Source organism: Bos grunniens, chromosome 19, assembly GCF_055505025.1.
Source record: "Bos grunniens cultivar Pamir isolate PY7600 chromosome 19, Bosgru_T2T1.0, whole genome shotgun sequence".
NCBI lineage: Eukaryota > Metazoa > Chordata > Mammalia > Artiodactyla > Bovidae > Bos > Bos grunniens.
Genome location: NC_141183.1, coordinates 34,321,170 through 34,346,813, shown reverse-complemented (window position 1 = coordinate 34,346,813; position 25,644 = coordinate 34,321,170). Strand labels below are relative to the sequence as shown.

General features: G+C 51.0%; 1 protein-coding gene across 30 annotated transcripts in view; it reads right to left on the bottom strand.

Moving 5' to 3' along the window:
* The window catches only part of GAS7 (growth arrest specific 7), a 213,374-nt gene that overhangs the window by 11,193 nt on the left and 176,537 nt on the right, over nt 1-25,644 (bottom strand). For all 30 annotated transcript variants that reach the window (XM_086358897.1, XM_086358926.1, XM_086358900.1 and 27 more), the window contains 6 exons: nt 20,962-21,051; nt 17,615-17,730; nt 14,736-14,810; nt 9,697-9,775; nt 2,428-2,556; nt 1,190-1,313 (listed from right to left, as the gene is read on the bottom strand). In XM_086358897.1, coding sequence (XP_086215023.1) covers nt 1,190-1,313; nt 2,428-2,556; nt 9,697-9,775; nt 14,736-14,810; nt 17,615-17,730; nt 20,962-21,051 — 613 coding nt within the window. The remainder of the gene's footprint in view (nt 1-1,189; nt 1,314-2,427; nt 2,557-9,696; nt 9,776-14,735; nt 14,811-17,614; nt 17,731-20,961; nt 21,052-25,644) is intronic.

Here is a 25,644-nt window from a genome sequence, read left to right as displayed (position 1 = left end):
TATACATTTAAAAACATTTAAAAAATTAGGGTGTGTCGACAGTGACTATATCTGGAGAATAAGATTTTATATTCTTATGTGTTGATTAAAATATTTTGTCAAGCAGCAATATTGTTTTTGTAACATAATTATTTAACAGTTTCTGTAGTTAAGCTAATTTAAATGTGCCTCTCCTCTCCTTGGGTTTTCTTTCCTACTCCCAACAGGTGTAGCATGGCTTCTGTTTCTACTACTGTGCTATTAAAGATTTTTATATAAATGTTGCATTTATATTACATTATTCTGTTATGACATCTTTACATCATCTTATTTCCAAATGTCCCTAAGATGCTGTTTTTCATCCTTTAATGAACTAATTACACCAGGTTCAACAGAAGTTGGGGTGAAAAAGATTTAGAGACCAAACCATCCAATCCAAACCTTCTCTCACAGCACATATTTTAATCCCAGAAAGCAAAGTGCTTTACCTTTTTACCTTGTACACTGCGAAACTGGTTGTTAAGCTATATTGAAATTTTTTTAAAAAAACTTTCTTGCTGATTTTTCTCCCCCTTCCTTGTGCATTAGCTAATTTTTACCTCTAGGTGGAAGCAGAAGCTGACTCACAGGAATATTTTGGAGAGACTCTGAAATATGGTTCTTTCTTTTCTTTTTTAAAAATATTTTCTTGGCTGCACTGCAAGGCATGAGGGTTCTTAGTTATCCAACCAGGTGTCAAACCTGCACCCCTTGCGCTGGAAGCGAGTAGTCTTAACCACTGAATTGCCAGAGAAGTCCCTGAAATACGATTATTTCTTTAAACAAAATGTCAGCCTCTATTCTGGGTCAGAAGTCCATCACTGGAGGAGAACCTTTGGAGAACTAGTACCCGGGGAGGTGGGGCAACTTGGCGGGTGGGTGGGGTTTGCACTTCAAGGAACTCCAGGCAGGGGCAAGACCGCTCAATTCTAGGTCCTGGAGGAGTCTGCCCACCACCTGACCAGAGACCCTGGGCTTGGGCCAGAAGCAGCCCTCTCTGGGTAGGGTGTGGGGAGACCCCTCCCTCGCCACTGCTTCCCGCTCCACAGCCTGCACCAGTCTCACCCTGTGGAACGCATATTCCCAGGCACCCCATCTCCAGCCTCTCCTGTCCATGCCTCTGGGACCAGGTGAGGACAGAGAGGGCAGCAGGCGACAGGGCAGCACTCACCCGCCTGCGTGGACTTCCTCCGGGCCTTCTTGATGTCCTCCTCTGTCTTGTTGCTCAGCTTGATCTCCAGCTGCTGGGTCTTCATCTCCAAGTCTCTCTGCCGCTCCGTGAGGGCTTTTCGGGCCTGGGGTCCAAGGACGTGGAGTTAATCACAGGCTCAGAGACAGCAAGGGCCCACTGGGCCTGGCCTCCTATTTTAGGTTGCTGTTCAGTCGCTAAGTTGTTTCTGACTCTTTGCAACCCCGTGGACTGCAGCATGCCACACTCCCCTATCCGTCACTATCTCCTGGAGTCTGCTCATCATGTCCATTGAGTTGGTGATGCCATCCAACTATCTTGCCCTCTGCCACCCCCTTTTCCTCTTGCCTTTATTTAATCTTTGCCAGCATCAGAGTCTTTCCTAGGTAAGTCCTTTCTTTTCCCTGCTTTGGTAAATGAGGCTACAGGGGTTCCGTTAGGCTGAGTGGCCAGATCAGCATCACTCAGCCAGCTGGGGACCACACTGAGGCTGCAAAGCATCCTTTAATCCTTGGCCTAGAGCAAGCCCCCCAGAGCATGTTTTCACTGGAGCATGTACATGCACTGGGGACCCAGGCAGTCCTGAGACCACAGCTTCTCCAGGGAGGCAGGGACCACAGAGATCATCGACGTCACCTCCCAACAGTGCTCAGCAGCTGGTGACACCAGCCTCCCCCTTCTGGGGTGGAATGGGCCTGTCGGTGCTGGGCACTGGCAAGGTCTAGGGTGCCCGCAGAGGTAACACGGTCCTCTTCTCCCGCACCCCTCCCAAAGGCGCTGGGGTCAGCCCCGGGGGGAGACCTCTCTCTGCTCCATAACTGACCATCAGAGCTCCCAGCAAGGTCAGACCACCTTGGCCTCTGGGAGGGGGGTGGTCCAGTCAGGAGGGATTCTGCCAGGTGAGACCCAGACAAAGGGGCCCTGTGTGGACTGGCAGTACATCCAGGCTTCAGGACCCTCAAAATCAGGGTGTATCTTGTCTCACATTCTACAACCCCAAGGCAGGTGCAGCCTCTCCCACACTCACCGGGAATCTGAGCACCAGGGGAAGCACACACGTAACCTTCGGCCGGGGTAGGGGGTTCTCACACTACCCCGCAACCCCAGATCCGGCTGCAGGGGGGACAGATGCCCCTGCCAGGGCACATGGAGCCCCTGCCGGCCCCCAGCCCCTGCTCCCTCCAGCAGGACCCCTCCCACTCCGCGACCTGGGCCCTCACCTTCTCCACCGCTGCGTAGCGGCTGGCAAGCTGCTTGCGGAGGTCTGCGATGTGGTGGTCACACTTCTTCATGTCCTTCTTGAAGTTCTCGCGGAAGTTCATCAGGGGCTTCTCCACCTCGCTGTGCAGCTGTCGATGGGGGAGACACACTCAGGACCCGGGGGGCACAAGCTATGAGAGGAGAGAGGGGGTGCTCTCTCCCACCCCGTGGGTGAGGATGGATACCATCTCACAGGGAGGTCAGAGACACGTGGTTGTGGTATGCAGTTGAGGAAGTCACCTCCACCGGCCAGGCCCAGGGTTCACACCAAAGGATGGGTTAGTGCCTGGAGCCCACCAAGTCCCTGTGGGCACCCTCTTCCTGTGTGAAGCCCGCAGAGCCTCCTCCAGGGCTTTGCTCAGATGTATCCCTTACTTTCTAAACTGGGAGCTTTGGGGACCATCCCTGTGACCCCAAACACTCAGCCACTATCACAAGGGCGACATTTAACCAGGCGATCTCGGGTCGGTTCTACTTATTGATCATCTACCACGTGCCAGGTGCAAGGACCACAGATGATGTGCACGTGGTCCAAATCTCCAGGAAGCCATGGTGGGGGCTCACAGGGACCCTCCCTGGGCTGTGCCCGCTGGTCGGCGCGGAGGCTGGCGCACCCCCACGCCACCAGAGTGGACCAGCCTTGCACCTCTAGGGCCAGAGAAGGGCCCTTTATGCTCTGAGAGGCGCTGGGTGGCATCAGGTTTCCCAGCTTTCTTTTCTTTCATTCCTCTTTTCCACCCCACTCTCTTTGGAAGGAGAACTGTTACTTAAAACTTTTTTTTGAGGGTACGAACATGAGATGTATGTGACAACAGATAAATATGGACCTGCTGTGGTCAAAGGCACAGTCTAGCGGCCTCCCTGCCCCCGACTCAGCTTCTCAGAGCCTCACCCACCCTGTCTTGGCTCCTAAGGCCCCCAAAATAACCTCTAGGACCTCCTTACTGGCCTCCTAGGGCCCCTGACTTGGCCTTCCAGGGTCTCTCAACCTCCACTCTTCCCGCTGGGAATCAGAACTGAACCTCCCTGGATGGATGACATGCCAGCTCTGGGACTTCTCTCCCTCCTCACCAGGCTCTTTCTTGCTACATTACCTTTTCTCCAGAGGCCTCAAGGATGGAGGTGCTCCCTGTACCAAACCACTGATTACATGTTGACTCTGAACTCTAGGAGGGTGGAGGCCATGCTGGCTGGGCCCCTGTTGTATCCACAGTGCCTGGCCAGAGCTGGTACACAGGGGGCCCTCCTGCACTACTCAGAAAAATGAGATTTTCGGGGCCCGATGCTCTGGGTGACAAGATGATGCTTTGCTGGTGGGTGACCTTCAAAGTCTAATGGAGCCAGGGCTGCACTTCCACCTCTCCCCTCATGTTGGCTGTAATGTCTGCTATCATGTTTTTGAGCCCTGGGAAGATTCCTTGCACAGGAAAACACCCCCATCTGGTGGCAATCTGTAAGATGTTACAAACTTAACTGCTTTTGAGACCTAGGGAACCCCCTCCCCACACAGATTAGGCACTGGGGGAGGAAGGCGAGGGCTGCACAGTTGGCTGCCTTGGGAAACTGCTCCTGGTTGTGGGTCTGTATGGGTTAACTTGGCTTGTTGACCCAGTAACTCTGAGCTCTCTTTCTGAGGCCCTGGACTGCGAGTGATTTCCATATATTCATATGCCCAGGAGTGACCTGCAGAGACTTGTCAATCCTCAGGATTTCTCGGTCCTGGCCCCAGACTGTGTGGTCTGGGGAGGGACCAAGATCCTGCCAGGACCCCCAAGGCTCTCCCCAAATTCCAAATGACATTCTGGAAACATCACACTACTGGCTGTTAGAAGTGATTCAATCCCATGGATTGAAGACCCACAGAGACTCACTCTATATTTTAAGTACTTTAACAAAAATGCTAATTTTTTAAGAAAGTTGGCTAGATGTCTTTATACTCATTCTTAAGTTTTAAGCATTACAGGCTAACCAGGAGGCCAAAGTCCTCCACAGAAGTTTGTCCTTATGAACTTGAACTGGCCTGGCTTGGCTGCAATAGGCCATTGAAGCCATTCAGTTTGTCTTTCAGAATTTCTGCCTCTTCCTTCCACGTCACTCATCAGAAGACAGCAAGAGAAGTCTCAGGTTGGAAGGAATTTCAGACACCACAGGAAGACCTCAGAGAAACTGTGGGTTGGGTGACGGACCGCCACAATAAAGTGAGTGTCACAAAACAGTGAGTGTTGCAATACAGCAGGTCATATGGATGCTCTGGTTTCCCAGTGTGCACGAGAGCAATGTTTTATACTACACTGTAGTCTATTAGGGCTTCCCAGGTGGCTCAGCGGTAAAGAATTCGCCTGCCAATGCAGGAGACGCAAGAGATGTGGTCCCTGGGTCAGGAAGACCCCCTGGAGGAGGAAATGGCAACGGACTCCAGTATTCTTGCCTGGAAAATCTCATGGACTGAGAAGCCTGCGGGCTACAGTCCACAGAGTTGAAAAGAGTCGGTCATGACTGAGCAAGCATGCATGTAGTTTATTAAGTGTGCAATAGCAGTGTATCTTAAAAATGTTCATGCCTTAATTTTAAAAATACTTATTACTTGGATTTCCCTGGTGGTCCAGTGGTTAAGACTCTGTGCTCCCAAGCCAGGGGGCACGGGTTCGATCCCTGGTCGGGGAGCTAAGATCTTGCATGCTGTGGGTATGGTCAAAAGAAAAATATTTATTACCAAAAAATGCTAACCATCATCTGACAATGCAGGGTTGCCACACATCTTCAATTTGTAAAAAAGACACACTAAAGCCAAGTACTATACAGAACAAGGATGCCTGTATCTGGTCCCGTGTTTCTCAAACAGTACATTGCTAAGAGCTATGAAATGGTTAGTGGATCAGGACGGCTTTTTGATGAGCATAGCCCAGACATGAAGAGGAAACATCAGAGATGTTTTAGCCACATACGGGGGTATCTGTATGTGATTATCTAGGTGTGGATACGTGTGTGTTCCGGGTGGCCATGGAAAATGTATAACTGGGTCACAGTCAAGTCAGTTTCAAGTCTCACTGATTTGGTCCAAACACTTCACTTCACACTTGGAAAAAATGGAAGCCCAGAGATGCTAAGTGGCTTCTCCCAAGATCACAAAGCTTGTGAGTGATAGCACTGATAAAAAATCATTTTTTTATCATTCTCTTGAGGCCCTCTGTGCCCCCCAAAAATCTTCTGGCTGAATACATGGCCTCGATTGCATGATTAAATTTTCTCCCATCGCAAGGAATTTTTCTATTCTCTCTTCCTCACCCAGAAGCAGGTATAACTTCCTTTATACAGAGCAATCTTATTTCTTTAATAGTCTGTTGCTTTGAACAATGGCTCGAGCTAGGAGACTTAGAAAAGCCTAAGATCCCTGGAATGAAATTGCATTTCTTAAAGAGCTCTTGCCCCTCGACACAGAATACTCAGGAAGGACATTTTCAAGGAGCCTTTTGGAGCAGATGTTAAAATGGGTTTTGCACATGTGGAGCTATATTTATCTATGGTGGCTGGATAGTCTTTTCTTTTTAAGGAATTGTCATACAATCACTGGGCTGCTACTATGGCTGCCTGAGGCCACCAACATTGACTGATGGGCTGGAGGCAGCAGACATTCTTATGGAAAAATCTATGTGTGAATTTTGTGTGAGTATTTTTCAGAAGCCTCCCATCAGCTAGATGAAGTCAGCTCTGAATTAAAACATCCCGGCATTTGGAAGATCAGCCTGTACCATGGTGGACAGCCCCTAAGAGAGGGCAGTGTGCTTCAGCACAGAGTTCTGGGTTTTAAATGCCACTGGTCTGCCCAGAGGAAAGGGCCAGGGGTCAAGGCTCCAACCCACTCAGTCTTCTCCTTTGTTTCCTCAATAGCTGAGCCCACTTGGCTATGTGACCACGGGCTGTGACTTGACCTCTTTGTTCCTTCTCATTTGTGAAACGGCGACGTTGTCTTGCATTATGCCTGATACAACTGAGGGAGATGAGTTACATCCTGCACATGAAACTCATGTAACCGTGATACTGTGATACATGGGGTTGGCTGTATATGTTAGGATTTTCCCATGTCCAGAAAATCCCAAATGGACTTTTTGGCCCACCAAATGACAACGTGTTTATTTTGCTCTTCATCCCCAGCTCCTGGCCGGAACTCCTGGAGCCTTTGTAATTTCCTAAACAATAAAGGTGCTGAGAGAGCGTCTTCTGCTTAATATTTGGTCTTTGAGCCCAGTTCTGACACCAACTCCTACATTTCTTAGAATTTCTTATGAGACGAGTCTTGGTGGGCTCCTGGATGGGGGTTTGTCACCAAAAAGATCAGGCCATGATTGGAACTTTCAGCCCCTTCCTCTGATCCCTTGGAGGGAGAGGAAAGGGGCTGGAGACTGAGTTAATAATTATGCCTATGTGATGAAGGGCTTCCCTGGGAGCTCGGCTGGTAAAGAATCCGCCTGCAATGCAGGAAAGCCCAGTTCGATTCCTGGGTTGGGAAGATCCCCTGAAGAGGGATAGGCTACCCATTCCAGCATTCATCGGCTTCCTGGTAGCTCAGATGGTAAAGAATCCACCTGCAGTGAGGGAGACCTGGGTTTGATCCCTGGGTTGGGAAGATACCCTGGAGGAGGGCATGGCAACCACACTCCAGTATTCTTGCCTAGAGAATCCCCATGGACAAGGAGCCTGGTGGGCTACAGCCCATGGGGTCACAAAGAGTCAGACACAACTGAGAGACTAACACACAGCACATGTGATGAAACCTCCACAAAAGTCTGAAAAATCACAGGGTCCAAGAGGTTCTGAGTTGGTGAACACACCCACGTGCTGGGATGTGCATCCCCAGCACCATGGGGACAGACACCTGCACTCAGGACCCTTTCTTACCTGACCCTGAGCATCTGTTCATCTGTGGCCTTTATCATACCCTTTAATATACAATAAACTGATGAATAAGTGTCTCCCTGAGTTTTGTGAGCTCTTCTAATAAGTTACCAAACCTGATGAGGGGATCACTCAAAACCGTGATTTGCAGCCAAGTGGGACAGAAGTTGTGAGTAACCCGGTGACCCACTACTTATAACAGCCGTCTGAAGCAAGGGTGACCCCGTGGGACTGAGTCCTTAACCTGCAGGATCTGATGCTGAGCTCGGGGCAGTTAAGTGTCAGAAGTGAATTACACTGTAAGACCTCCAGCTGGGGTCAGGGAATTGGTCAGTGTGGAGAAAACCCAGACCTTTGGTGACTAGAAGTAGTGCTGTGAGTATGTGTAAGAATTTGCTTAGTCGTGTCCGACTCTTTGCAACCCCATGGACTGTAGGCCGCCAGGCACCTCTGTCCATGGAATTCTCCGGGCCAGAATACTGGAGTGGGTAGCCATTCCCTTCTCCAAGGGATCTTCCTGACCCAGGGATCGAATCCAGGTCTCCTGCACTGCAGGCGGATTCTTCACCGTCTGAGCCGCCAGTGCTGTGAGCAGCAGTAGTAAAAAGTAAGATATAGGAGAACTGCATGGGGGAGGGCTCTGTCTCCCAGTGAGCACTTCACAAATGACTGAGAATCGGGGGCCTGCTGATGGGGAGAAAAGGCCACCAGGATTCCCGGGGATCCAGCAGGTGACCATTTAGAAGCCTGCAGACTTGGCTCCCAGCCTCGATGCTCACAATGCTCACGACACAGCCTCACCATTCATCTCACGGTCAATGGAGGTTTCTACAGCCGCAGAGATTGGAGCTGCCGGGGGTTAGGAGAGCAGGAGGGAGACCTAGAGGGAACACTGCTGTGATCTACAGCTTAAAAATAACTCACTGCTCTGTATACAAGGTTCAAAGGCGACTCGTTTACGGGGCTCCTTTCTCTGCCAGTGCTCGAGAGGCAATTTCCTTGTGAAATGGTTGGTGTCTAAGGTTAGTGTGCCCTTGTTGGTCCAGGAGTTCTCACTCACGTTTGGGTGTCAACTCCGTCTCGGGGCACCAGAATCCTTCAGGAGCGGGGAGCTGGTAATGGCACTGTTTCTCCTCCCACCTCTGCTCTTTATAAAGCTCCCTCGCACATCTCAACTGTATGAGTCATTCATTCTGCCCTTGGTGTGCAGAGAACCATCATGGGGCAGGGTGGGGAGACATGGAAACAAAGCCAGTTTCCTGTCCCCCAACAGTGCACAAAGCCCAGAAAAGCAACTGCTGTGGGAAAAGCACTAGAAAAGAGACAGGACTAGCGAGTGCTGAGCACGGAAATCTCGGGAAAGAGCAGCCATCTTGGGGGATGCCACCTTCAAGTAGTAAAGGAGGTGGTGTACCCCTCAATTTTAAAGTGTGGGCTTATAGGCAATTCTAATCAATGTTCTGCACTAAGCCATAATGGAAAAGAAAATGTAAAAAGAATGTCTTTGAAAGTGAAAGTCGCTCCGTCATGTCCGACTCTTTGCAACTCCATGGACTATACAGGCCATGGAATTCTCCAGGCCAGAATACTGGAGTGGGTAGCCTATCCTTTCTCCAGCGGGATCTTCCCAGCCTAAGAATCAAACCAGGGTCTCCTGCATTGCAGGAGGATTCTTTACCAGCTGAGCTATCAGGGAAGCCCTAAAAAAAAGAATGTCTATGTTGTATATAACTGAGTCACTCTGCTATACAGGAGAGATCAGCACAGCATTGTAAATCAGCTATGTGCTGTGCTGTGCTAAGTCACTAAGTCGTGTCCAACTCTTTGCAACCCCATGGACTGTAGCCTGCCAGGGAATTTCTCCAAGCAAGAAAACTGGAGTGGGAAGCCATTCCCTTCTCTAGGGGGACCTTTCCAACCCAGGGATCGAACCTGGGTCTCCTGCAATGCAGGCAGATTCTTTACTGTCTGAGTTACCAGGGAAGCCCAAGGCTCACCATAGCCCAGGGTTAAACTTGGAGGAATTTTGTGAGTTGATTAGTAAAGAACAATCAGTATTAAAAATTAAATGGTCTAAACTTAAAACTAACAAACTGTATTAAAAACAAAGGTAACACATACCCTCACACCCTCCTATTAACGACATCTGATTATTATCTGCACTCTTGATGGATGTGTATGGCTTTCGATGCTATTTTGTTGGTACAGGGGAGCAACCATCTATTGCTAGCATCTCTTCCTGACTCTTGAAATTTACACCGTGGAAACCAGGCAACACCACACACTGGAGCAGCAGCTGCACATGTGTGTATAAGACCAACCCAGGGAGGGGTTACCTTGGCAGAGAACTTGAGGTGAACTTCAGCCTCATCTGCAAGGCTCTTCTTCACCTGCGCCCACGCTTCTCCCAGGGAGCTGCAACACCAAGGAGATGGTGAGGCTCGAGGACGGACGCACTGACCTCAGGGCAGAGGCCACAGCCCTCCCCCCATGAGGCAGGATGGTGGGTCTTGACTCCGAGTCCCTGGGGAACGTACGATGCCTGAGACCATGGACTTGGATGAGGAGGAGGTCGGGCACAAAACAAACATGAGTACCATGCCTTGACCTATGGGACTGGAAAAGCCACCCCCAAACGAGCTGAGCATCGTACAGCTGAGAGAACTGACTGCAGCAGCCAGCTGAGTGCCTGGGAAGTGTCCAGAAGCCCAGAGGATTAGGCAGATGGGGCTGGTGGGGGGTGTCACGAGGGCCCTGATACCTGTCCCATGACTGTCCCCTGCCTTCCCGTCACCCTCCCTGGTTTGTTGTTGAGGGGTGCAAACACCTGCTGGCAAACAAGGAGGGAGAATGGGTGCCTTTCCAGGAAGAAGCCCTTCTCTAACAGAAGGTATCACACAGCCCTGCCTCCAGGCAAACCTCCAGTGGCCTGACTTCTGGGGGGGCTAAGATGGACCACCTGGGTCTAGGGGCCTCCTAGGGCTGCCCACACCGCTGAGAAGGCTTGCCATCCCCATCTTCAGGAACATGGCCTCCCGACCCATGCTCTAGAACCTATTCTGGTCAGTAATAAAGCCCCAGTGCTGCCCACAGCCAACCAGAGAATGGCAGAGTCCTCTAAGCTAAATTGCTTTTCCACTTGAAAGAGATGTTCCGAGTACAAGCAATCTCCCAAAGTCCCCTGGACTTTTGAAAGCATGCCCCCACGCTCCAATCTCCCTGACTGAGAACTCTTGAACCTCTCTGACCTTCCCACTGATGCTCCTGCATTCTTGCTCGAGACCTCTTCACCCAGCCAGTACACCAGGGCTGAACGGTCAGTTGACTTCCTTTCATCAAAAAGCCACTTCCCCCAGAGAATTCATTAAACTCGAGTGGCAAAACCTGATTAAAAGACAGCCTGCTGCGAGGCTTCTGGGTTCTAAGCTGAGCAGCCAGCAGCTGAAAATTACCCAACAGAACAGAATGGATCCCTCTGATCAGAGTCCAGGCCTGTCTGGTGGTGGTGCTGGCTCAGGCCAGGGTGGGTGCCTGACCGATTTTATCTAGGAGTTGGACAGCAAAGAAAGGTCCCCTTGGGTGATTCTGGCTGGGGGGCCCACCTGAGAAGGGATTGGGAATTGGGAAGATGCAAGCTGCTGATGTCTGTCTTGGCCTGAAGGGCCTGAGCTCGTGGGAGCTGGGTTGGGGCCATGCTGGGTGGCCTGTACCCTCACCTGACTGGGCAGATGGGTAGAGGGCCTGGGGTGGGGAGAAGGAGGGAGTGGAAGGAGTCATGAGAGTCATACAGATATGGGATCAGAATACCAGGTTCAGAAAAAGATTTATCCAAATACGGGTGATCTATGTGCAATAAAGATGCCAAGCATCTTCACGGAGAAACGGACAGCCTTTCAACACCAGGTGCAGAGACAACTCTAAATCCACAGGGAAAAAGAAATCCTGCCCCTGACCCCAGCCACGCACACAGGTGACCTCCAGATGGATCACACAACTAGGATAAAAGTCAACTGCTCACAGCAGCAGTCCTGGGGAGAAGCGGGAGCTCCATGACAGTGAGGTCAAAGGGGGCGTTTCTCCCTGCGGCGAAGCTACTCACCAGCCTGCGGGAGATTTGAACAAGAGCCCAGAAGCCCTGCTGGTGCTGAGTGTTTGTAAGTCAGCTGTTAGCAAAGCACACAGTCAATAACTGGCCCAGGGATGGTGACAGTGGCCTGAGACTGTCATCTGGACTATTGGGAGGAAAGGCAGAAGCACAGTTTCATACTTAGGGCCATGTCCTTGGCCCCACTGCCAGGTTGGGCCCCCACAGGCAGGAGGACATCACTCCAAACACGTGGACGGGCCTATCTGAGCTGGTTCAGCCCCCTTGCAACATCTTAGCCAGCCTTGGAGCCACATCACAACTTAGGAAAAAAGCCATTTAGAAATTCTCTCATTGAAGACTGTGATAAGAGGTTGATGGGAAAAAACAAACAAACACCCCAAGACATAATTTCTGTTCCAGAACACCATCTGGGGCCTGCTAAATCAAAATCCATGTTACTGTCACAATTACCAACCAGGAAAGACCAAAATCCTTTCCACACAGGAGAGCAAAACTGAAGGCAGGATTCATCTCCTGATTCTGTTTATTCTGTACACACCCTGTGGAATCTGAGGGCAACTCAAGTCTCCCCATCAGCATCTTCCTAGGCTACCCTACATCTCTAGGCTCCACCGTCATGCTCTGAAAGTTTCAGGTGGAAGGGCTGACAGACAAAGCCATGTGTGAATGCAAAGCGGTGGGGCTGCAGGTTGTGAACAGGGGCCCATGTGCCTCCTGGAAGAAGCGTGTGTGTGGGAGCGGGATGTGGGTACAGGGCTGATGGGGTACGTGTTCACGGCTGTGTTGCAGGCGAGCAATGCCAATCCGTGACTGTGAGTGTGTGGTGGATTGCCCGTGTTTGTGGCTGCACATGTGTACTGCATGCTGGTGAGGCCTGACTTTGGACTCGTGTAGCCGGGAGCATATGCCATGTGCATGGGCAGGATGGAGTGTCTCTGGCAGTGGCCCAGGCTGAGGAGGTGGAATTTCTTAGGAGCAGTAGCGCGACACTGCAGGGCGTGGGAACACGTAGGAAAGCCCCATCCCCAGTTCAGAGGGGAGACTTCCTCATGGGTCCCCTCCTGCCCTGGTCCCAGACTTGGGTACATGGAGCAGGAGGAGGCTGGAGGCAGCTTCACTGATGTCCCTGGAAGGGACACTGGCCATGCAGGGCGATCCTGTGGTTTGTGGCCTGCTGGGTCAGTAAAAACCATTCCAACCTCTTGGCTGTATGGCAAGCCCACGAAGAGGCCCTAATCAAAGCTACGTTTGGTTGGCAAAGCCCTGTTCCCTGGAGAATTCAAGCTATGAAGGCAGATTCGGGCTTGTTCAACATCACGGCTCTCTGATGACTATGACAGAGTATCTTCCATCCCTAGGAAGTCTCTATTTGAATCTTCATAGGAGGGATTCAAATAGAGACTGCACTGCAGGGAGGTCAGACTAGAGAGGGGACTTCGGGGGGCCTTTCAGCTCTTACCTCCTGAGATTCTGGTTTTGTTTTGTGACTGAGGGGAAATTCACTTAACACAAATGTAACCAGGGGATTTCCCTGGTGGCCTGATGGCTAAGACTCAGTGTTCCCAATGCAGGGGAGCACTGGGTTTGACCCCTGATCAGGGAACTAGATCCCACATGCCGCAACTAAGATCCAGCACAGCCAAAGAAATATTTTCTTAAAAATTAACCACTTCAAAGAGAACAAGCATTTACTACATTGGCCATCCTGGGCAACCACCACCTCTATCTAGTTCCAAAGCTTTTTTTATCAATATCATCTGTGATGGACTGAATGCTTGTGTTGTTCCCTAAATCCATAGGTTGGAACTCTAGCCTGCAGTGTGGCTGTTATTTGGACATTTATCTGTTACTCTAAGGAAGTAATTAGGGTTAAATGAGGTCATAAGGGTGGGGCCCTGATCTGATAGAATTTGTATCCTCATAGGAAGAGATACCGGAGAGTTCCTTCTCTCTCCTCACCAAGGGAAAGCCACCTGCCACACAGGAGAGAGCTCTTACGGGACACTAACCCTGCTGGCACCTTGACCTTAGACTTCCCAGCCTCCAGAATCTGGATTAATTAAATTTCTGTGGCTTAAGTCACTCAGCCTATGGTATTCTATTACAGCAACCTGAGCAGATGAACATACACCCCAGAAGGAAACCTTGTACCCATTAAACAGTTGCTCCCAGTCCCCTTTCCCCCAACTCCTGATAACCACCAATCTTCATTCTGTCTCCATGGATCTGTCTATTCTGGACATTTCTAAATGGAATCCTATAACATACAACCTTTGCATCTTGCTTCTTCCACTTAGTATAATGTTTTTGAGGTTCACCCACATGGTAACGAGGATCAGTACTTCATTCCTTTTTATGGCTGCATAACATTCCTATCAATATAGCCAATGTGGACAGACTAAACTTAGCTTATGCATTCATCCTTGATGGACATTTTGGTTATTTCCACTTGGTGACTATAATAAATCATGCTGCTATGAACATGCATGTACATATATTTGAATATCTGCTTTCAGTTCTTCTGGATATAAACCTAGGAGTGGAATTGCTGGGTCCTGTGGGAGTTCTGGTTAGTTTTCTGAGACATTGCCAAACTGTTTTCCATAGCAGCTGTGCGGATCTGTCTTACCACCAGCAGGCTGAAACTATGTTAACATATGGAGCTCAGAAGGCAGCAATCTACCCCCAACTAGGGACTCCTCTGTGGCCAGAAGGGTGGGGCTGGGCCTCCCCTAGCCAAGGTCCCACCCACGGAGGTCTGGATGGTCACAGCTGGAGGGTGAGGGAAGCCTGGGCCTAGGCTCACAGGAGAGATTCTAACCAAGGGGCCAGGTGTGGAATCCTCCCACATCTAGTTTCTTGCCAGCCTGCTCTCAGAGACAGGGGAGCAGGGGTGGGCATCTGGAGGCTGGTTCCAAGCTACTGGGGAAAGGGCAGAAGGGGTCCTGGCATACTCCAGCATCTGCCAGGAGGCCCTTGGCTGCTAATGAGTAAATAATGTGGAAGCACAACCTTGAGCATGGATGCCCACACCTGGAGTCATGGCTGGTCAACTGGAGCCGTGAATGCCCACCTTGAACCAAGAATGTTCACCATTAACCATGAATGCCCACTTTGAATCATGGGCACCCACCTTCAGCCAGGTGCATGGAGACCTCACCATCCATACGGGACCATGGCAATGACCAGTGATCAGTGAAAAGGGATCCTCCCCTTTCTTGAGTGTCCCTCCCCCTCCCTACCCCACTCCCTGTTCCTCCTACTCACCCCTCCTCCTGTGCGGCCAAGGAGTTCTGAGAGAGCTTAGCTAAGTTCTTCGCATATTCCTCTTCAATCTTTATCCTGCAAAGGGAGAAAACCCAACATGTCAGCTCCTCAGAGCTAGACCGTGGATCTGACCTGCAGCCTTGCTGCTCATTAACGGTGTAAAGACCATTAGCTCTGCAAGTACGTGGCTCTTGTCTTTCCACCCGACTCACAGTAGGTGCTTAATATGAGCTGAATGAAGGAATGAAATTGAACCTCGATCTGCAAAGTCGGGGATTGGTGCCTGTGTGAGGATGAAAAGTGGTCATCTGCATAGCCCCTAGCACAGGGCTGGACACACAGCAAACACTTAAATGAAGAGATGTAATTGGTAATGGACCACGGCTGCCCTGCCCCTAAGTGAGAGCTCTGGCGTGAGAGCCTGCAAGGTAGCCACAGCCCCTAAGAAGCAGGAAGAGAACGCTGTCCATGTTCTCCCAGCCCTCAAGGCCGCCAACTTCCCAGCCTGCAGGATGCAAGCATCTCCATGGAAACCAGTGGTGCCCAGCAGATGCCACATCCCCAGAGAGGGAAGTTGCCTTGGATTTCACTTTCAGCAGGCCCTTGACACACTTTCAAGGCAGCTCTCCGGGGAGGGGTCTGTATTATCTGCCACAACTGTGTAAAACGTGTTGTCATGGCATTAGTCACTGTCTAAGCGGTCCCCTGAAGAGCCATGTTTGTGATGACCAGAGCCGGCCAGACGGCTGGGGCCTCAGAGAGGCCCCTAGTCCATCATCTGGGAAACGAAACAAACCCAGAAATGCTCCCAGGGCTGCAGCATTTGCTTCTTGGCTTCTCAGGAGCTGAAGCGTGAAAGGATGTAGAAAGAGCGACCTGATCGAATCTCCGGGCAGCATTTGGGGGTCACGATCACTCCCCACGTCAGTGCTGAGAGGCCCAGTCTCGGTCCTTCTCTCACCACCACCTCTGCCATCTCCACATCCTCCCAAGCCCGCCTCCCTCGCTTTCTCTCCATCCAGCGAGTCTTTAGTCCCTCCTCTCCCCAGGAGGATGTGGACAGTCAGCCTGCAGCTTCCGGCCAGGAGATCTCTTGAGAAAGCAGATCTAACCATGTCAAAACAACGTCACACTCTTAGCTTCAAAAGTTCAGCAATGCCAACTGTGTGTACCGGGCACGAGGCCTGTCCTCTCCAGGGCTGATGCCAGCCTCGCTCCCCTAAGCTGAGGTCACGTGCTTCACCGGATGGCTGGCCTCCCACCCTGGCCCAGCTCTTGCTTCTGCACCTCAGGTCCCACCCCTCCTGGCTCTGAAAGGTGCCCCTTCGAGACCCTAGGTGGCCTGAGAAGTCTCAAGAGTCCACCTGTCCCAGGGAAGACCAGGGTTCTCGCATGTATGGTTCCATTTATTTATTAATGTGACGTCTTTATGAAAGCATAAACCACAAGTATGTTCAAACTTGGCTTTTCTAGCCATTTTCCTCTTGGCCTGGTGTCTACTATTGTTTTCTGACACCCGAACTACACAGTCTCTCAATTTCCTACCTGTTTCATAGGCCATAAAGCAAAGATTTGATTCTATCTATAGAAAATAGGCCTCCTAAAGGAAAGCAGGTGCTTTAACATACCACAGAATTGTTACTGAATTACTGTTGCTGTAAATAAAAAAGAAACATTGGGACTTCCCTGGCTGTCTAGTGGCTGAGACTCTGCACTTCCAATACAGGGGGCGTGGGTTCGAACCCTGGTGGGTGAACCAACATCCCACATGCCTCTCAGCGTGGCCAAAAAAAAAATTATTTCAAAAATACATTGCCATTTACCGTAAATATTTCCAGTGTGCCTTTGAAATTCCAGATATGAAGTTGTGTGTATGTATGTGTGTGAGGGAGGGGGGTAAGCATATGTGTGTGAATGTGCAGGTAAATGTCAGCTTAACAGAGTCTCATAACTTGGGAGAGCCTGGGGAGGGAGGGAGATGGAGAAGGAGCTTGTCACTATAACTTTCCCCACTTCCATTAGGCTGAATTCATCATTCCCTTGGCTTTGCTGATGGCTCAAGCGGTAAAGAATCTCCTTGCCAATGCAGGAGACACAGGTTTGATCCCTGGGTGGGGAAGATCTCCTGGAGGAGGAAATGGCAACCCAGTCCAGTATTCTTGCCTGGAGAATTCCATGGAAGAGGAGCCTGGCGGGCCACAGTCCAGGGGGTTGCAAAAGAGTCAGACATGACTGAGCAGGCATGCGTTGTTTCCTCATCTACACACAGGCAAACCACTATTATACTCTGCTCTTATCATAATGACCTGACCTCTCCCATCAGACTGAGTTCCCTAAAGGCAGAGATGGGGGTAGGGGTGGGTGTTTCCGGATGCCCAGGGCTGGGATGTGGTTTTGACTCAAAGATGAACAGAAGGTAACATTCTCCTTTTTTGTTACATTAAAGAACAGTGGCTGTGCATGCACAGATAAGCAAAGGAGCCAAGCAGTCTTCATGGCAATATATTATGGAGTGGTGGGGACTGCAGCAAACTGGAAGCACAGGCTCCCAGCACACGGGCAGCTGCTCCTCAGCTCCAGGCACTGTTGCATGAGGGAGGCACAGCCACGGAGCCAGACTTTTTGCTCTCCCCAGAGAGGTCAGATATGCAGATTTTAATGTGAAATCCACCAGTTTTTAACATTGGTTTGAATCTTTGAAAACACTACATAGGCCAAAGCAACACACCTGCTGGCCAGACTTGTCCCAAGGCCCGTGAGTCTGACTCCTATTTTGCACGTCCCTTAGTGCAGAGCTGGGTGTGCGGGGCTCACGCCGGGCTCAGGGACCACGGTGGGTGCCATCACCAGCCCCGGAGCAGGGAGGGCCCAGGACTCACCTTTCCCGGATGAACTCCGACATTTCCTTCTGCATCTGCTTGCCCTTCAGCTGTTTCTGCAGCAGCAGTTCAAACCCAGCCACCGTGCCGTTGCCTTGGGAGTCCTTCTTGTCAGCCTAGGAGGGAGAGAGAGGCAGGAGCGCTTAGGGACACCGGCGTCTGGAGCTGGGATGAACGGAGTGTAGGGAAGACAGACCCCAGAAAAGACCCTGTTGTTCTTCATTCGCTCAGTCGTGTCCGACTCTTTGTGACCTCATGGACTGCAGCACACCAGGCTTCCCATCCTTCACCATCCCCTGGAGTTTGCTCAAACTCATGTCTACTGAGTCAGTGATGCCATCCAACCTTCTCATCTTCTGCCACACCCCTCTCTGCCTGCCCTTAATCTTTCCCAGCGTGGGGGTCTTTTCAAGTGAGTCGGCTCCTTGCATCAGGTGGCCAAAGTACTGGAGCTTCAGCTTGAGCATTAGTCCTTCCAATGAATACTCAGGGTTGATTTCCTTTTATTGTCTGGTTTGATCTCCTTGCAGTCCAAGGGACTCTCAAGAGACCCCGAGTCACCTGCTAATAACACTGACCTCAGCCCGAGAAGGAGGACGAGGGCAGTAGTCTCAGCCGCCCCAACTCACGCCCCTCCCGGCGCCCTTGCCCCAACGTGCTCCCGGATGCTTGAGCCCTGACCACTGCAGCCGCCCCACATCTGGGCCTCTCAACCCCTCAACCTAGAAATGAAGAAAAGGAAGGGCAGGTGGCCAAGAACACAGGCTCCAGGTGGCTGCTTGGGCTGGCTAGATCCTCTGCAGAATTTTAGCATCTTGACTGAGCTGGGAGACAGTGGATAACCTCGGGGGCAGGTAACCCCAACCCTGAGCCTTGCCATCCACTTTAACACTGGCCAGGCAGTGCCATCCTCCAATGCACATGCCTAAAAGATTGCAGTGACTTCTGGGGAGAAGCTGGATTGAAGGGCCACTGCCGGAGTGGAAAAAGGCAGGTTTCCAGGGTTGACATCTCAGCCACATCACAGTGCAGCTGCTCTGGCCGTTGAAAACTTACTCCAAGTACATTTAAGATGTGTGCACTCCATTGTATGAATGCTACATCTTCATGAAAAAGTCAAAGAAAAATTATTCAAAACACTTAGCCCCAATCCACCTCCCAGAGAGGATGGACAGGCTGAGCAATTTGTCCACACTGGGAAAACCGGCCCAAAGAAGTGGGCTTTAAGGATTGTGTCAGCAGAGAAATTTCTGTGAGAAGAAAAGGTCTTGATGGTCAGGGAGACAAAGCCCTAGGGTAGGTATCAGAGTCCCAGGAAAGCCTGAATCGAGATGGAAGCAGGATGGCACTGACCAGGATCGCCCACTCTCCCTCACTCTCCAACCCCTCTCCCCTCCACTGACCTCTGGCTTCCAGGGTACCCATTCCTGGAGTCTAAGCTGGTCCACTTCCCATGCTTGGTTCCTGTTCCCTTCTTTTTGGATGACATCTCCAAATTCAGCTCCTCCCCTCCATCTCCACAGCTGCCACCATCTTCCCTGGCCTCCCAGAGGCTAAGGGGCACTCCTGCCTTCCCTATATGACACGTGGGGCTTCCTGGGTGGTGCCAGTGGTAAAGAAAATCCACCTGCCGATGCAGGAGACATAAGAGACGCAGGTTCAATCCCTGGGTCTTGGAGGTCCCCTGCAGGAGGGCAGGGCAACCCACTCCATTATTATGCCTGGAGAATCCCATGAACTGAGGATCCATAGGGTTGCGCAGTTGGACATGACTGAAATGACATAACATGCATGCATGTTCCAAGGCACATACAAACCAGATCACATCCTGTTCCTGTTTGAATCCTCCACCATCTGTTTATACTGCAAACAGAATAAAATACAGCACACTGATGGAGCCTATGAGGTCTCATACACTCTGGTCCCTGCTCATCCACACCCCTGAGCTCTTTCTTCACCATCTCCAGGTGTGTCTGTTGCCAGAGCCAGAGTTCTTCCTGCAATATCCCCACCCCATACTCATCTCAGAAGATCTAGAAGAAACACAGATGGGGCAACAGGAATCCCTGGCTAGCTTCTAAAGTGCAAGAGGTTTGGTAGGAAGACAAAAGTGACTGTTTAATATACACTTGGTTAGCAAATCTAAAAAAGGGTAGATAATCCATTCTGCATGGTGGATGAAATTTTATAAAGTTTTTCTTTTTTAATTTCTGATTCCTTGGGGCCTTTGCAAAACTTTATTTTTTTAGGTGGACCATTGGTGATGGTGATTAAGTCACTCAATCATGTCCGATTCTTTGTGACCCCCATGGACTGTGGCCTGCTAGGTTCCTCTGTCCATGGGATTTCCCAGGCAAAAACACTGGAGTGGGTTGCCATTTCCTTCTCTAGGGGATCCTCCAGACCCAGGGATTGAACCTGTGGCTCCTGCATCACAGGCAGATATTTTACTGCTGGGCCACCAGGGAAGCCCCAGTGTATGATTACTGGTTTTTAATATATACACAGGTTGTACAATCATCACCACTGTCTGATTCCAGAATGGGGTGATTTCATTTTTAAAGCCCTTGTTAACTTTAAAATACAAATGTCCAGGAGGACTCCAAGAGTTTCTGAGTAGGACTCGGCATCTGTCAAAAGATGTTTAATTTTGGAAAACTACACATAAAATGTATCATCTTAACCATTTTTAAGTGCACAGTTCAGTGGCATTAAATGGCAACCCACTCCAGTGTTCTTGCCTGGAGAATCCCAGGGACAGGGGAGCCTGGTAGGCTGCCGTCTGTGGGGTTGCAGAGAGTCGGACACGACTGAAGTGACTTAGAAGCAGCACTGTTGGGCAACCATCACCATCATCCCATTCCAGAACTTGCTTATCTTGCAAAACTGGAGGTTCCCATAAGTAACACAAAAGCTCTGGAACAACAGAGTTGCTCACGCTGGAGCTCCCTACAAATTCCTGGTGACTTTGATAGAGACAGGAAGGCTGTCGGAGAAGCACTGTCCAAGATCACCTTCAAGAGCGACAGAACAGGCTGGAGCCCAGGTTCCTTTCGTGGAGTTGACTTTGGTCTCCTGTCACCGCTGAGCAGCAAGGTGACCCTCCAGCTTACCTACATTCTGGCTGGAGTTTCTGTTTTGCCCTGTGGACTCTCTGAGGTTTACAGAATAGTCTAGACTCCAAGTGGGTCTTAAGTTTCCAGCCTCCAGTGCTCAACTGACTGCCAGCTGTTAGGATTCATCTGGAGAAGTTGCTTTGCTTTGAGCTCAAGGCTCCTCCCGCACCTCTCGGGTGCTCACTCCTGGTCCCTGGGACCACAGTCCAAGGAACACCGAGCACCACTTACCCAGAAATAGTCACAGTAGCTCCACTCGGTTGGTTTCAGCAGTTGCTGCTCCGGCATTGTGTCTGGGTGAGGGAACGTCACGCAGTTTATCTGGAAGGCACAGACAGGAGAGAGCACAGCTTGGTTAGAGGGTTAGGAGAAGCTGGGGAGGCTTTAGTCCCAGGACAAAGCACTCAAGCAGTCTCCCTACAGGGCCAGCTTGGTCAAGAACATGCACTGGTATCGTGCGGTGGTCAGCATTCAAATGAGGGGTGACCGGCATTCGCCCCCACCCCACAGGGGCTGGAGTCAGTCCAAGCCGTCTTAGAGAGCAGTGCAACAGGGCTTAACAACACAACCAATGTCCAGAGCCCTCCACCAGTGACCCTGCTTGTAGGATTCTCCCCTCCTCCTGCACGTGGCTACAGGGACTTAAGCACACGGTTTTTACCACAGCTATGCCTACACAGCAAAAGGCTAGAGCCCAACTCTACTGGCCATCAGCAAGAGAATCATTAGAAAGTATGAGAGACATGGATAGGAATCATAACCATGGTGAAAGGCCCAGCGAGACATTCTTCTGTACTGATAAGGAAGGTGCAGGACAGTGTTAAGTGGGTGGGTGACTGGGGAGAAGAGGTGGAATAGTATTTAGGGTTTGTTGTCTTAGAGTTAAGGAAAAAAAAAAAGGAAGGAGGTAGGAATAGATACCAATTTGGCATATTTCTGGGAGGAAACTGATGACATCATTTGCTTCTAGGGAAAGGAATTAAGTGGCTGAGCATCCTGGGTGAGAGGTTACCTTGTGAATTTTATCTCAGGATATATATTCTATAAATGTATCAAATTAAAAGATACCTGCTCCTTGGAAGAAAAGTTATGACAAATCTAGACAGCATATTCAAAAGCAGAGACAACAATTTGCTAACAAAGGTGAGTATAGTCAAAGCTATGGTTTTTCTAGTAGTCATGTACAGATATGAATGAGGGTTGGATCATAAAGAAGGCTGAGCGCTGCAGAATTGATGCTTTCGAATTACAGGGCTGGAGAAGACTCTTGAGAGTCCCTGGGACAGCAAGGAAATCAAACCAGTCAATCCGAAAGGAAATCAACCCTGAATATTCATTGGAAGGACTGATGCTGAATACTTTGGCCACCTGATGCAAAAAGTCGACTCACTGGAAAAGACCCTGGTGCTGAGAAGGACTGAGGGCAGGAGGAGAAGGGGACAGGCGACAGAGGGTGAGAGAATTGGATGGCATCACTGATTCAATGGACACGAATCTGAGCAAACTCTGGGAGACAGTGGAGGACAGGGGAGCCTGGTGTGCTGTAGTCCATGGAGTCGCTAAGAGTCAGACACGACTTAGCAACTGAACAACATGCACTCTATGAACAAAGAGAGCTGAAATGAGAATCCCGGGTGTGTGCCTGGGGCTAGCTGGCCCAGGAGAGAGCAGTGCAGAGATTCCTGGGCTCTGTCTCGGACTTTTCTGCTGGAGCCTATCTGCAGCACTCCTGGCTTTCCCTGCTTGCAGCTGTGCCTTCGCCGCCGACCCTGCTGATGCTACTTCAAGCCCCGCATCTGCTCCTGGAGAGTCTGCTAATTTGTTCTGGGAGCTGTAAGGCCTCAGGAAGGCAAGGCCTAAGCCCCGGCAGTCTTTAACCCTCATCACAATCCCAACAACTGCTGAAGTGGGAGTCGTCAGACGTTCAGGGGGAGAACAGTGCAGAAAATCCCCGAGGTTCTGAATAGAAGCCAGAAACTCCATTGCCAGAAAGCCATGGAAACAAGTGTGGGGCTGCACGTCATGGAAACTGCAGCTCAGGCTGTGGGGGGTGACCAGCCTCCACATTCAAAAGTGGGGTAGGCTGGGGAGGGTCTGTCTGTGGGGGCAGGGAGCAGATTCCTCTCAGCTCCTGCCAACTGCTGTCAAGCTAGAATGAAGAGTCCAGGCTTATCAGCTTATGTGATGACTTGACAGTAGTGGAGAACGAGGATTTATACGTGAAGTATCTCAGTGCTTGAAAGTCAAAGTGTTAGTTGCTCAGTCATGTCCGACTCTTTGTGACCCCATGGACTACAGTAGCCTGCCTAGCTCCTCTGTCCATGGAATCCTCCAGGCAAGAATACCAGAGTGGGTTGCAAGTCCCTTCTCCAATGTTGGCAATTCACTCATGGTTAATAACAGCAACAACAACCCCTTGCAAGTCAAAGCAACTCTTCTGCCAGTCGGGTCAGGTCCATGGGTCCCCAGCTGCAGCCTCTGGTTTAGGGGCTCGGGGGTGGCTGGAAGTAAATCCAGTAAATCCCCCTCCTGCAGTCTAGGGGGGAGAATCCAGGAGAAATTCCAGCCAGGGAAAGAGCCCTCTCTTTCCAGAAACTAGCATGTGGCCAATGTAAGGGCAGAGAGTCCTGCTCTGGAAGGAAACATGACCCAAGAGGCAGGCCCATGGCCAGGGATGATCCAGAGAGCCCTGAGCAGGGGGACACGGAATGCCACCAAGGTCCAGGTGGGGGCCAAGGCAACCCCGGGGTGGGGAGCTCCCCCCCCGAGCCCGTCCCACTGCCACCCGAGGCATCACTGGCCTGCAGTCTTGGGGGCCAGACAGCCTCTTGACACCCAGCTCAGGCCGTGGGTCTTCCCAAACCCTCTTTTCAGGCTGACACCCCAGAGAATGTCCAGAGGGGAGTCTCCTTCTGGAAAGCAGGGCCGGATTCCACAGCCTCACATGGTCCTTATTTCACGTTCCAGCTTTTCTTGCCTCAACAAATAATGATGATCACAGCCCGTCTTTATTTTGTTTCATAATGTAGCCCACGGCAATTGAAAGCAAATGTAATAATGACAAACGAACTATGACATTGCACTGGGCATTAAGAATCATGGAGTAGGAGGTTGAAGGCACGCAGAGGGGTTAGAGGTCTTCTAGAAAGTGCTGTCCAGGGTCTAGAAGGCAGGGGGGCTCCCACAAAGAGTGGCCCTGTAACCACCACTGAAGGAAAGCTAATGGGGCTGGGGGAGAGGGCTTGTGGCTTCTGCCACTCTGAGGGCACTAGCCCTCAGAGGGACTGGCCAGTGGCCCCTGAGTGCCCATCTCCACTCAGTCAACCCTGATTTTGGCATTTCTCCAGCCCAGGAATCTCACAGGAATTTTCCTGAATCCTCACAGAGCCCTGCACCCGCTTGGTGGGCATCTCCAGAACTGCACCTCACCAACCCTGCTGTGGAAGGAACTTGTAAAACTCGTGGAATTCCTGGGAGAATTCCTGCCAAGAGCTTTGGTGGCTCTTCACTTCATCCTCCCAGCAACCCCACGAGCTGGGTCACTGGCCTCATTTGGTTAACCGAGGGCTGCAGAAGTATTTGCATCCATGAAGCTGTACCAGGAACACTTGCTCGTCTGCGGTTCATGCAAACCTTTGTTGAACGGCTACCTGGTGCTGCGCACTAGGGTGGATCTTTCTAGCACTTTGCACGTGTGCATTTGTATTTCTCCTGACTGCTTGTGTAGCATCTCTCTTTGCCAGAGAGGAGGAAACTGCCCTGCTCCCTGCTGTGTCCCAGCACAGCCACAGGATGGGGGCTGTCAGTGTCTGTCAGTACAAGGAACAGAGCCTAGAGACAGAACGGGTAGTCTCTGCCCTCGATGGTTGTAACTATGCCATGTCCTCATCCAAGGCAGGGGTGCAAGTAGGAAGGGGTGCTGGAGGCAGCAGCAGAAGATGCCTTCTACCCTGCTGTGTCTGCGGAAAGTTCCAGGGGTCCCTCTCACTCTTGCTCCCAAGATCATTACCCTCGACCAGCAGCGTCTTCGCTCAGGGACTGACTCCAGCCCCCAGTAACCGTAGTAACACCTGCTCTGCTCCCAGTGGGCCCACTAAGCAGCTGGGGTTCTACCGGAACAAGAGCAGCCCCCAGAATCTCTCTGGGGGGCGTCTTAAGGGGGCTACAGTCGCCACAAAGGCATCCAACCATGGTGCGAGAGCTGTTGAATACAAGTGCAACCCAGCCAAGGCGCCTCCTGCGGGGAGGCCCGGCATGGAGGCCTCCCTGGAGGCAGAGGCCGCCTTCAGCACAGTAAAGATGGTGGTTTTACATCGAAATGGGCCCTGAACTTCCTCCTTTGCTGTTGTTTAGTCACTCAGTCCTGTCCCACTCTTCACACCCCATGGACTGCAGCAAGCACGCCAGGCTTCCCTGTCCTCCACCATCTCCTGGAGTTTGCCCAAACTCAAGCCTATTGAGTCGGTGACGCCATCCAACCATCTCAACCTCTGTCACCCTCTTCTCCCGCCCTCAATCTTTCCAAGCATCAGGGTCTTTTCCAATGAGTCGGCTCTTCCCATCAGGTAGCCAAAGGATCGGAGCTTCAGCTTCATCAGTCCTTCCAGTGAATATTCAGGGTTGATTTCCTTTAGGCTGGACTGCTTTGATCTCCTAGCTCTACAGAATTTCCTCCTGGAGAGAGGCTAATGGGGAGGGTATGTAAGAGGCAAAAGCCAGACCTAAGGAAGCAGAATAGAAATGCCCCCTGGTGCATACACATCTGGCCTCCAAGCTCCCGCCCAGGGCCCCAGGCCCCAGGGGGCCACACCAGGAACCTGAGGATCAGGGGAGCCCAGACCCCTCTTTCTAGGGCAGGAGTGTGGCTGGCTGGCTTGGCTGTCATCTGCTCTCGAATCCTCTAGATTTTATGCA